This window comes from Nymphaea colorata, chromosome 2 (genome assembly GCF_008831285.2).
Source record: "Nymphaea colorata isolate Beijing-Zhang1983 chromosome 2, ASM883128v2, whole genome shotgun sequence".
Lineage (NCBI taxonomy): Eukaryota > Viridiplantae > Streptophyta > Magnoliopsida > Nymphaeales > Nymphaeaceae > Nymphaea > Nymphaea colorata.
The window spans coordinates 15,533,725-15,546,068 of NC_045139.1; the positions used below are offsets into that span (position 1 = coordinate 15,533,725).

Below are 12,344 nucleotides of genomic sequence, written 5' to 3' on the forward strand. Positions count from 1 at the left end.
AACTCTATCGACTGTGCATTTGCTTGGATCTTCCATTTTTTTTTTGGAGGGGGATATAAAAAATGCATCGGTAGGTCTCGGTGTTTGTTTTTGAATAAATCTCCTTCATTTTCAGAAGAGTACAACCATGGTGACAGCTCAAGTATTAGCCTAGGTAGCAACAAAAGTCATGATGTTATGTCTAATCTTCCTATTCGGGAGTGACTAGTCCCCATTTCAAAACTCAGGCAACAACGGATAAAAAAGAAAAAAATATCACTTAGAATGTTCAATCATATCGGCAAGATGGGACTCAAAATCTTCATTTCTTGATTTAGATCTGAGAATTTTAAGAGCTGGAAGCAAACTTAAGAACCATATGAATACTAAGATCTATGCAATAGCTCACCCAAAACTAACTAAGGGGTTTTCTTTAGCAACTCCCTGCTTACCATGCAGCTTGTTTCAGTTTGTATCTAAAGAAGTCTGTAAGCTAGGGAACCAAGCAGTAAGCATTCACATTTATGCTAGAGTGTGGAGCTTGTTCCCAATTTAAGGGTTCTCCCTGTTGTACATACAAATTTGTATGTCAGGAGTTCCATTCTCAATGTTTTGCTTTTGTGGTATTCCCCTAGTTTACAGGTTAAAAGGATTATCATCTCTTGTGTTTGTGTGTTTTAATAGACAACTTACTGTGGCCATAGGTGTAGAAAAACTATAGTCTTTCCAAACCGTATAAATCCTTGTGTGCTTGCAAGCTTCTTCTTCTTCTTCTTTTTTTTTTTCTTCTTGATCTTGAGAGTGAAAGTGTGGTAGGACCTCACCGCGCGTCCTTTTACAAGGCCATTAATATCTAAAACTCTTAGGTATATGAAACTATTCTAAGTCACCCACCCCCATAATGAGATGTTAGAATACTAATAACTAGGTGTAAATGGAGACTTTGGCATCGTAAGGGGCATAGCTCAAGTGGGGTGGGTTGAGACCCATTAAGAAATGATATGAGAGGGGGGAGGGTGCTTCCGCTCGGTCCCTTTTGGGTGGTGTGATAACCCTCTCGCTCAAATTGAAAACTCTGGCATCCCCGGTGAGTCCGAGGAACCAAAGCTTTCCCTTTCCCCTTGCCTCCACGGTTGCATATGTCACATCCTATCCTAATAATTAGGATATTATAAAGTGGTACATTGGAATCAGATTCTATATGATAAAAAAAAGTTGGCACAACCCTATTCCAAATCCGACCCATTTGCTGATTTGGCTCCACACATCCAAATGGCCGTTGTCTCCATCCTTGGCTCCACGACATCTTCCTCTTAATCACGTGACCATTCCTAACTCGTTAGGAACTAGAGGGTAAATATCCGGACAAAAATAACGTAAGGATCTTGGCCAGATCCAGATAACGTTAAACAAGTTGGACCGTAGATGCTGGCCCGTGCCGTGAATGATTCTTGCTAATAAAATGGCAGCTTCCCCTCTTGTCGACCATGCCCATCTGTAAGGAACTATTAAATAGGAAGGCCCTATCCACAAGTGGAGATGTAAACGGTGGGCATCGGGTATTCGGGTCATGATGGGCCAAACTTGAACTGATTATTTGAACCGACTTGATGAGGGAAACTTACTGAATTTGACAGTGCTAGATCTGAATTTCAAGTATAATCAGATCATATCCATATTCAGATTTGGTCACGTAATCCATGTTGAGTCTTAATGGGATTCGGACCCATTTTCCTTTATCGGTTTGGACTAAATGGATTTGGGGTTTCGTGTTGGTGATTGGATCTCACCGAGTCCACATCCCTACAACTTTGACTCTGCAAATTGAGAAATTAAGCTGCGCGAAGGCGACACCGGAATCGCCATTTAACGTCCACAGTGTGGATGGCGCGTTCCGCATAACCTCTCAACTAAAAAAGTTGAGCGATTGGACAGGTGGTTCGAAAATAATAACAAAATTAATGATCACATTTACTGGTAGTTCAAAAATAATGATCACATTTACTGCCAATTTATCATATCACACGATTGGTGATCCAAAAAAATATATAATTAACAACTTGTTCATATCGACAACCCTACTATGAAAAAAATATATATAATTAACAACTTGTTCATATCGACAACCGTAATATGCAAAATATATATATATATATATAATTAACAACTTGTTCATATCGACAACCATAATATGCAAAAAAAAAAAAATATAATTAACAACTTGTTCATATCGACAACCATAATATGCAAAAAAAATATATAATTAACAACTTGTTCATATCCGTAAGGAGCTATTAAAAAGGAACACCCTTTCAACTTTGGCATTAAAGGTATGGTCAATTACATTATAATGACATAACATTTTTTAAATAATATGAACATGGTAAATGCTTAATTTATAATGGTTTTCACATAAGCAAAAGTGAACCCACTTTATACGTGAAGGCAATAGTTAATGATGTTCTTATAGTATGTGTCTATATAGATGACATCATTTATACAAACTCCTTTAATGGTCTTATTGAAAAATTTAAGACAAGCATGATGTATGTTAGATTTGAGATTGTTATATTATTTTCTTGGACTTGAGGTTCAACAGACTGAGACTGATGATGATATTTTTACATGAGAAATTTAATATGTTATCATGCAAGTCATGTTCCACTCCCATGAACACTAATGAGAGTTAACTATAAACGGTGGTACTGTGAGAGTCAATGAGAAGCTATACAAGAGTTTAGTTAACAAATTAATGTACCTCACACAAACACATTTAGACATTGTGTATCAAGTTGGTTTGATTGCAAGGTTTATACATTATCCATCAATATATCATTTTGAAGCAGCAAAACATATTCTTTGTTACATCTGATCAACAACCAAGTATAAGATTTGGTATCGATTTAACTTAATTTTAAGTTAATTGGCACTTTTGACAACGACTAGGCTGGTTTTGTTGATGATATGAAAAACACAAGTGGATATGCTTTTACTCTTGGATCATAGGCTATGTCATGGATGTCCAAAAATCAAACAATTGTGGCTTTATCATCTTTTGAAGCAGAGTATGTTGCAGCTACTACATCTTCATGTTAAACTAATTGAATACAAAGAATTTTGGGTGACTTGCACCAAAAGCAAGATGAGACGACTGAATTTTTCTGTAATAATCAAGCAACAATCGCCATGACAAAAAATCCAGTATTCCACTGAAGAACTAATCACAATGAGTTACATCATCACTTTATCCGTGAAGTTGTTGCTGATGGAATAATAATAACAAAATATTGTTCTGCAAATGATCAAGTTACAGATCGATTTACGAAAGCACTTGTCCATTCACAATTCATAAAAATCAGGCCTGTTCAAGTATCGAGTTTTGCATCAACACAATCGCCATGACAAAAAATCCAGTATTCCACTGAAGAACTAATCACATTGAGTTACATCATCACTTTATCCGTGAAATTGTTGTTGATGGAATGATAATAATGAAAAATTTTGTTCTACAAATGATCAAGTTGCAGATGGATTCACGAAAGCACTCGACCATTCAAAATTCATAAAATTCAGGTCTCTTCAAGTATGGAGTTTTGCATCAATGGAGAGTATTAAAATATGATGTGAACAATTTTAGTAAATGTATGAAATAAATATTACAGTTTTTGTTTTAATGTCATAGAGTTATGACATAGTGAATTAAGGGTTTAATGTTAAGAATTATGACATAATAAATTAAGGCAGTAACGAAGAGATTTTTTATTTTTAATGTCTTTTAATATCATGTATATAATAACCATTAGTGTAAAGGTTTATGAGTCATAAGTTGAATCTCTTGAAGTAGCATATAAGTAGGTGCATTGGTTTGTGTCATTTGTAAGGTATGCCAAGGTGGCCTTGTGGATGTCCTGGGTTATATGAGCGTTCTCTTCTTCTAATTTAGAAGTTATTTTGCAAAGTTCATTGTGTAACATAAAGTACGGTGTTCTATTATTGTTTATTACCAACACCATGGGCTTAATGTTAGAGACTTCATTATTTCTTCTCTTCTCTTAGCTACTCAAGATACATACCTGTATATTTCATCAATTCGATGCAACTGGAAGGAACCAAAAACTATAATATTTCTTATATCCCAATCGTAGTTACAGGAAATCTGGTTTCTATTTTATAATTTCGCTGCCTCTTCGAGTCAATCATCACTGCTTTATATCGTTGGATCCACGCAATCAAGTGGCCAGTCCTCATCCAAAAGAAGGTATAAAATAAATTTCCGGCTGAAAGTTAACAGCAAGATTTCTTCAAGATCGAGATGATGCTGAGCAAGTGAGAATGTAGAGGTGAGCCGTCAACAATTCCTGCACATTAATGGCGGCTCTCAGTCATGTGGACCACGCATCCTGATCTGTAAGGAACTACAGTGGGAAAACAAGGTTGAAATCCACACATGGAAGTGAAGAGTGGCAAACATGATGAAGGCCTACGCACAGTTCAAAAATTCCAGCTCCATTTGGGAAGGTTGAGCCAGGAGATCATTACTTTTGTGTTTTCAGCATTCACCGTCAATCGTGGTAGATCAACGGCTCCACATTAATTAGTTCCAAAAAATTTTGATGGATTCATTATACAGAAAAAATTAAATATTCACCCTTAGTTGCTTGTCGCTTGATCACAAGGCCCATAGATTCTGACTAAAATCATGTGCGCAGGAAACCGTAACGGGAAAATGTTCAATCAGGTCTCCCGTTTTAATTTCAAATTCTGAAAATGAGCGTCGTTTTCTCAGATTCTCAGATGCAGCCCACATTTCTTTTTTCAAACAAATACGAAGATGAACATTTTCCCGTTATATATGCTTCCTGCGCAATCTTAAAAAGAGAAAGAAAATGAACGATGGGGTTCGGGCTTGAAAGGAAGCTTACTAGAATCGGCCTGAAACAACAGATTCACCACTGTCATGTTTAATAATCTTATTAAAATTTTTCTTATTTTTATTATTCTTGAATATGTTCCCATTTATTTTCTCAAGAAACAAAGGTTGCTGATTCACCATCTCACCAACTTGGAAAACTCGATTCCCAAAAACTGATTTTGATCACACTGCTTCAAAGGCTAATATTCCAACTCCATTGCAAACTTCCATTCCCATTATAGAAAATAGCAAGAGGGTATCACCAAATTCAGGAATATGAGGCCCCAGTTGGGTCAAGACGGAAAACTGAGCCTTGAAACGGAAATTTACTTTTGAAAGGCCAAAAAATTAGGTACGAGCCGGACAGTGCCAAGGGAATCACATCTTTAATTTAAATCATCTTCTACGCACACTAAGTCAACTCCACAAACGAATGATTCTTCTTTCAACGTGAGTTCATCTTTGCAAGATTATAAATAGCAGGGACACGAGGAAGCTAGGAAAGCAGGTGACCAGTTGAAAAGCTTGTTACTTGTTAGTGGCGTGGTTGGTGCATCGACAATGGCGGGTTCTGCTCACTCGGCCTTCACTGCTACAAGATGGCCTCTAACTCTGTTCTTGGTCGTCCTAGTCTCCGGGCTTCTTTGCTCTGCTGCCTCCGGCCCAGATCTGCTTCAACTCAACTACTACTCACAGAGTTGCCCGAAAGCAGAAGAGATAATCAGGGATCAGGTCGACAAGCTTTATCAGGAGCATGGGAACACCGCCGTCTCATGGATCAGGAATCTTTTTCACGACTGCATGGTCGAGGTGACTTCACAATCTCATATATATATATATATATATATATATATATATATATATATAATCATTCTCTACACCTTACAAATTGGTAGAAAATCAATCTCAAAATGAATGCATTATTAACATGGTTCCCTGCAGTCCTGTGATGCCTCACTTTTGCTGGAAACCAGCGGCAGCATCGTGTCAGAGAAGACGTCGTCCCGGAGTTTTGGAATGAGGAACTTCAAGTACGTTGATGTCATCAAGCAGGCAGTGGAGAGTGCGTGCCCTGGCGTAGTGTCGTGTGCCGATGTCATCGCTCTCTCTGCAAGAGATGGAATTGTCAAGGTATTATCTCCTCTTATGTCCGCTTGCCAAGCGTACAACAGCCTTATAATCTTTATTTTTGGTTGGTTGTTCATTCTTTGAGAAATCAAAACCAGGTTGCTATAAATTTCGACGAAATAAACTTGTTCATTTCGTGAACTAAACACACCCCAAAATGCCTTTCTCCTAAGTATTGGTACAAGGCTGCGGATTAAATAACTTCACAGATTGGAAAAGGCAAAATGAACGTGATCTACAGATGCTAAAATTCTCTCCTAAATGTTACTGTAAAAAGCCTAACAATACATATTGCCTGGTTTTGTTGTTTATGGCAGCTTGGAGGGCCTTACCTCGCCATGAAAACAGGGAGAAGAGATAGCAGGCAGAGCTATGCTGCTGTAGTGGAGGAGCAGATTCCTAATCATAATGATTCCTTGGAGTTGGTGCTCTCACGGTTCCAGTCCATTGGAGTAGATGTGGAAGGCACGGTGGCCCTTCTAGGTAGTCTTTTTGATTAATTAGTCTCCTTGATTAATGCAGAACCTGTCTTTTTCCATGAAAATGCCGATTGACAGGGATTTGTTTACTGCTTTTGTACAGTAAAGTTGACTCCAAACTGAGCTTGTCTGGCTAATTTTAAGCCTCACTATCTTCATAAACTACGAGCCACCGACCGACTTACTGTCTCCAAAGGAAAACAATAATGTTTTAGAGATGATTATGCACGCCAACGCCATTTTCTTGATTCAGTTGTACACAAAAGTTGATTTGCTTTTCTTCAAGTCATGGTTTAATCAGCATCTAATAGATGTCAGCTTTGAAATCAAAACTAATTTTAGATTTCATCTTGGTGGCTTTCATCTCACATCAACCAATAGCTGTTAATAACAAGTATTTTGAACAATCCATGACAGGGGCTCACTCTGTTGGTCGAGTACATTGCGTGAATTTGGTGAACAGACTCTACCCTGAAGTTGACTCCATCATGAATCCTGAGTATGGGCAGTACTTGAGGAAAAGGTGCCCATCACCTACACCTGATCTCAATGCCGTGGTATATGCCAGAAATGACAGGGAAACGCCCATGATTCTGGACAACATGTACTATAAAAATGTGCTCAACCACAAGGCACTTTTGCTGGTTGATGAGGAGCTCATCTACAATAACGTGACCTTGCAGTATGTGCAGAAGATGGCAATGGACAACAACTATTTCAGGGAGCAGTTCTCCAGAGCACTGCTCATCATGTCTGAGCATAATCCACTCACTGGAAACGAAGGTGAAATTAGAAAGGACTGCAGATTCATAAACAAAAATTAGCTCATACAATCATTATATTGATGAGGAGAAAGAGTGTCCCCTAAAGCTTGTGGTTGTGATAAGTTGGAAATGTGTAGTGGTTTTCCTGTCTTGTTATGGAGCTGGACTGCACTTGAAGTGGCTCTGTGGTCTCCTCCTTTTTCGTTTTTGAATAAAAAGGGTCATTGATCAGAACGAGTGTTACAGGAAAGAAAGAAAAATGATAGGTAACTGCTGATTAAGGCCTTGCATCCTGGTTTTTAATCTTATGTATGAACTCTTTTTTTGTCTTCATCATTGTTTTTAGATACAAATGAAAAGATTTATCAAAGTGGATCACATAAGGCAACACTATTCATATCCACGAACGCTTTAACGAGAAAAAAGAACGCTTCCAAATTAGTTTGATATCCTCAAGACTTCCAAATTAGTTTGATATCGGTCTCCAGCAGTATGAAGCAACAAGCATTAAAATTTCTCGTGCCTTTGTATGATTGGAAGGGTTGATATAAAAGTCAGGACAACTTTTCTAGCCAAATAAATCACCAAGTTGGATACGTGCATCATACTTCCATGCAATACCCTTTTTTATCTGTCAAATTCATTAAGAAATCCCACTATGACGAATTTGACGTCTCTGGCGTAGTCAACAATTGCATCATTCTTCTTTTTCATTTTACTCAGTTTAGCACGTAGAGGATTAGATCAAGACGCAACCAATTGAACTGCAGAACTAAAAGATGTAACCTTTTAAAAAAAAAAAAAAAAACTGTGATGTGATCGGCAGCCACTGTGAACATAGAAAATAAGATAATCATTTTTTTCAAGTTTTTGTGTATGAAATTCTGTGAGGAACTGACACTCCATATTCTGAAATTTTACAAGTTCTAAAAATCGATTTAGACATCTAAATAAATGATGCAAGAGGAAGTTTTCTAAGGTTAGCACCTACAGCCTACAGGGTTAGATCAAGACGCAACCAATTGAACTGCAGAACTAAAAGATGTAAACTTTTTTCTATGTGATCAGAAGCCATCCAGGATATCGAAAATAAGCTCCAGGATCAATTTTTTCAAGTTTCTGTACACGAAATTCTATGAGGACTGACACTTGACAATCTGAAATTTTGCAAGTTCTAAGAATCTTTCTAGACATCTAAATAAAATGATCCAAGAGAAAGTTTCCAAGATTGGAACTGTGATAATCAGATCCATGCAGTTGAAACCTTTAAAAGTTGCTCGTGATTAGTTTTTGTGAGTTTATTCGCACCTGATGTAGCCATTCATTTCTTGGACGCTCATACTGCTTCATGCAACATTGCTGTAAACTTGTAAAGAACTGATTGTCATCATCTTTGTAACAGCATGCCCCCTTATAAGTCTCACAAGATTCCTCACAATAGATACAGAGACTAAATTGTGTGGGTGTTATAGTCTTTGTTTGCCTTCGTATTAAGAGTATGCTCTGAAACATGGGTCTTTCTTTTCTCTTGTTCTTCAGGCTAGCTGAATCCTACCCTCCATCCCAATAGATGCTTGTAAGCAAAATTTCATGATTTAAAGTCTGAAATTAGGAAATAGATCCATTGCCTAATGGGGAACGCGGGCATCTGTTTTATGAAACATCAGGTGATATGCTCTCTCAATTCTAACCCGTGTTTACAAGCCAGGATGTGTAGATGTACTGTTAGTGTTTCACGTCAACAGGGTCACCCACCTGCCACCGAAACCTGCGGAATCCTCCCATAAAAGACTGTCTGTGTCGTCCTGTAGTAGGCGTCTGATCTGGTCAACAAAAATTAAATCGCAAGAAACAAACACTTGTATTAAAGTCTTCTACTTTGTGAAGACATCCATGTTTGTGTTGCCAAGCAGACAACATATCTTGGTGAGATTCCAATGTCTCTCTGACATGGTGAGAACAGTGACGTTCCTCCTCTTTGTTGGTCAGGCAAGCAACAAAGGCAGTATGCTGAACATGCTTGTCAGTGCCAGAGTTGAATGATCTTAGATGTAATTGAGGTCCAATTCCGTTCAATTTGGTGCACCCAAAGAGACCAAGATTTCAATGCCTTGATATCCTTATCCTCTCTCTCTCTCTCTCTCTCTTTCTCTTATAGTACTTTCTGGACAAAAATTTAGAGGCATCAACTGAAACGCAAATTCACGTGCGTTGCCTACGACTACTCCATCAATCCGACAGGCTAAGTCCCAGTAGTCTGTCATCTGCTGATTCTGCGGCTCCTGCTGCCACCCGCATGGCATGCTTGCACCGGAAGGAACCAATCTTCCACAAAGGTGTTTATGCAATTAATGGCAAGTAATATTCGTCATTTTGCAGAAAATTCTTTTTTCTTTCTCGCAGAGGAGGCGGCCATGTCTTCCAAGGTATGGGCAGGCACAGTGTCTGTTTCAAGCAATGCTGTATCGGAATGGGATTCTCAATCGAAACGAGCAGCGAGACGGTTCAGCAAGTCCGCTCCGGAATCGGTTCTGAACGGACACTCAAACACTATTACTGTATCTGCAACTTTGCAAAATCCATGGGGGAAAAGGAAGGAAATAAAGAGGATGAAGTTATTGTGTTTGATGGCAACTTGTTGGAGGTGAAAAAAATTTCACTCAAAACAGTAAGCGCCAAAAGTTTTACCCGTTTGGGGAGGCAAATGGTTGAGTCCTCGACCAACTCAGCCTTTATAGATTAGGAAGACTCCAATAGATTAAAACAAAAATCCTAATACTGGATCTAACCCATTTACGGTTGATTGGAATGGCATCCTTAGACTGACACATCATCATCCAAACCCAGCATCACCCCTGTTCTTATTCTTTTCTCGGTTCATTAGGTACAGTTGCAGAATCGTGAAACTTTTTACACCTTTGTGAACTTTTTTGTGTGAAACTGAATCACACATCAAGGCAAATTATAGGAACTAAAATCATTCCTTTTTTTCTTCTTTCTCATGTTTGTCTTATAGTATCAGCATATCTAACGCACACTCTGTGTGTGTATCTCAATTGAAAAGAAACTTTATCTAAGAAGAAGGAAGCTTTTCATGCAGGACAGTTAAGGTTCCTTTGTAAACTGAAGTCATAATATGTGAGGTGTGATTAAAGATCTCGTCGGATTAGCTTTCATTAGCATCCACTATCTATTCAATTTGGGGAACTGATACTATGTTTGTTCAAGTCGTCTATACTCTATAGTGGCTTCAGAACATAATTCGCTTGAAACCCTACACATATGAACTTACACAAACTTCCAAAGGAGATTCTTCAATTTCCTTCGACGCTTTCTTTCAAATTCCAGTGTTTGTACTTGCCCCCTATCCCGTGCATGTCCCTGCGGTCACCTCTTCCAAATCAACGTTTACTTCCTGCTCTGTAGTCCAAATTAATTAGGACGTCGACATCAGCAGAAGGTCTGTGCACATCCATGGCCCTGCCTTCACGTGCCTGATTCGGCCGAGAGAGGAAGATGCACAAGATTAGGACAAGCTTTCTTCCAATGGAAAGAAGACTGCCGTCCATGACGTCACATGATTCTTTAGCAAGTGGGTGATTTGGGACATGGGCTCTTCCATGGTTATCGACATGGCTTGCCAGACCAGCCAACACATCAGCTGACCCATTTCCAGGAGCCACACCAACCAAAAACGCCAAGTGGGCAACCCCATCTTCTTTCCCGATTTCCTTGGCATCACTGCAATTTCCTTCAAATGAATTTATCCGAGCTTTTCCTTCAAATGAATTTATCCGAGCTTACATTGATTCGGAAGCCTAGAAGCAAAGGAAGGTGGTAATCAGGTAGTAAGTGCAGAAGGCAGAGGGTCTCAACTCTGTTAATTTGTTGCTTGAATTCTTCGGCTAGAGCAAGTCAGGGTTGGTGGTCAGAGCTCAGAGTCATCATCAGAACAATTCATGTTTCAGAAATGAATTCAAGAAAAACCAAGACTTCTACTCTCTTGGGTGTAGCCTGCAGGCCCCAGGTAGTCTAATCCATGTTCAATGCCGACATTCATGTACGTGCATTTCACAGGCCCCATCCAACTCGTTTTTACTCATTATATGCGTGAGTAGTGGGGTTTGTTGATTAATCATTTGGCGCCACTGTTCTTTGCAGGATAATATCTGGGTACTACTAAAAACTTTTGGGCACCGTCCATTTCAAAAGATGGACGGTCAGTAGTTCTCTGTTTCTGAACAATGTGTATATTCCAATTGTATGTGTGTCGCTCTTTTTGTTGGGGTGCTAAAGCACGGGAAGATCTGGCCCTTGCACGTTGCCTCTGACTAATCTAGGCATCAATCATTCATCATGGTAGAGCCAGCCATTGCCGAAGCACATGGCCCTGTCCTCGTCAAAATTTCTTCAACTTGGTAGCCACCTCCCATTTCTGTGACAGAAATGAACACCCATCGCTTTCTGGAAACCAGGCCATATGAAAGGTACTCGGTATTTATTGCCCCAGCAGAATGCCAGAAACAGCAGGTCTCCATGAACTCTTTCTCAGTTTCTTGGAATTCTTTTAAGATGTGAGCCACATTCACAGTTTTGGCAGAATAGAGAGAAGAAGAGAGGGCGTGAAATGGCGCTCAGATCTAGCCTTGCCTTGGTGATTTTGCTGCTCGTTCTGCAGCAACTGGAGTTGTACAAAGGTGGTTAAGATATTCGACTTCTAGGTTTGGATGATAACCTCCTCTACACTAACTGAGTGACTGTTGCAGGTGAACTGCAGACGGCCGAGGTATATGAAATAGACTATAAAGGGCCTGAAACCCATGCTTTCTTACCTCCTCCAGGCCACTCTCGCTTTGCCCCTTCAACAGGTTCAATAGTTAGTTAACTGCTTTTGGAATTGCTCGTTGTTTGACATAATAAGAATACTGAAATCATCGATGCATTCTGAGAAGTGACTGCTGTTCATGCAATCAGTCATGCTTTGGCCAGCTTATGACAGTCCTGAAATTATTGGAAAGTAGTAGACATTGAACGCGGTCGTCAAGCAAAGCAATTATGCTAGGGCTCAAAAGCACCTAAATT

At 39.2% G+C, this 12,344-nt stretch overlaps 1 protein-coding gene across 1 annotated transcript; it reads left to right on the forward strand.

Moving 5' to 3' along the window:
• The first annotated feature begins 5,356 nt into the window (after positions 1 to 5,356).
• Positions 5,357 to 7,552, forward strand: LOC116248450 (peroxidase 21-like). Its single transcript, XM_031621245.2, has 4 exons — positions 5,357 to 5,701; positions 5,834 to 6,022; positions 6,337 to 6,502; positions 6,916 to 7,552. The coding sequence occupies exons 1-4, from the start codon at positions 5,453 to 5,455 to the stop codon at positions 7,320 to 7,322; spliced, it is 1,011 nt and encodes a 336-aa protein (XP_031477105.1). The 5' UTR covers positions 5,357 to 5,452; the 3' UTR covers positions 7,323 to 7,552.
• Positions 7,553 to 12,344: the final 4,792 nt, after the last annotated feature.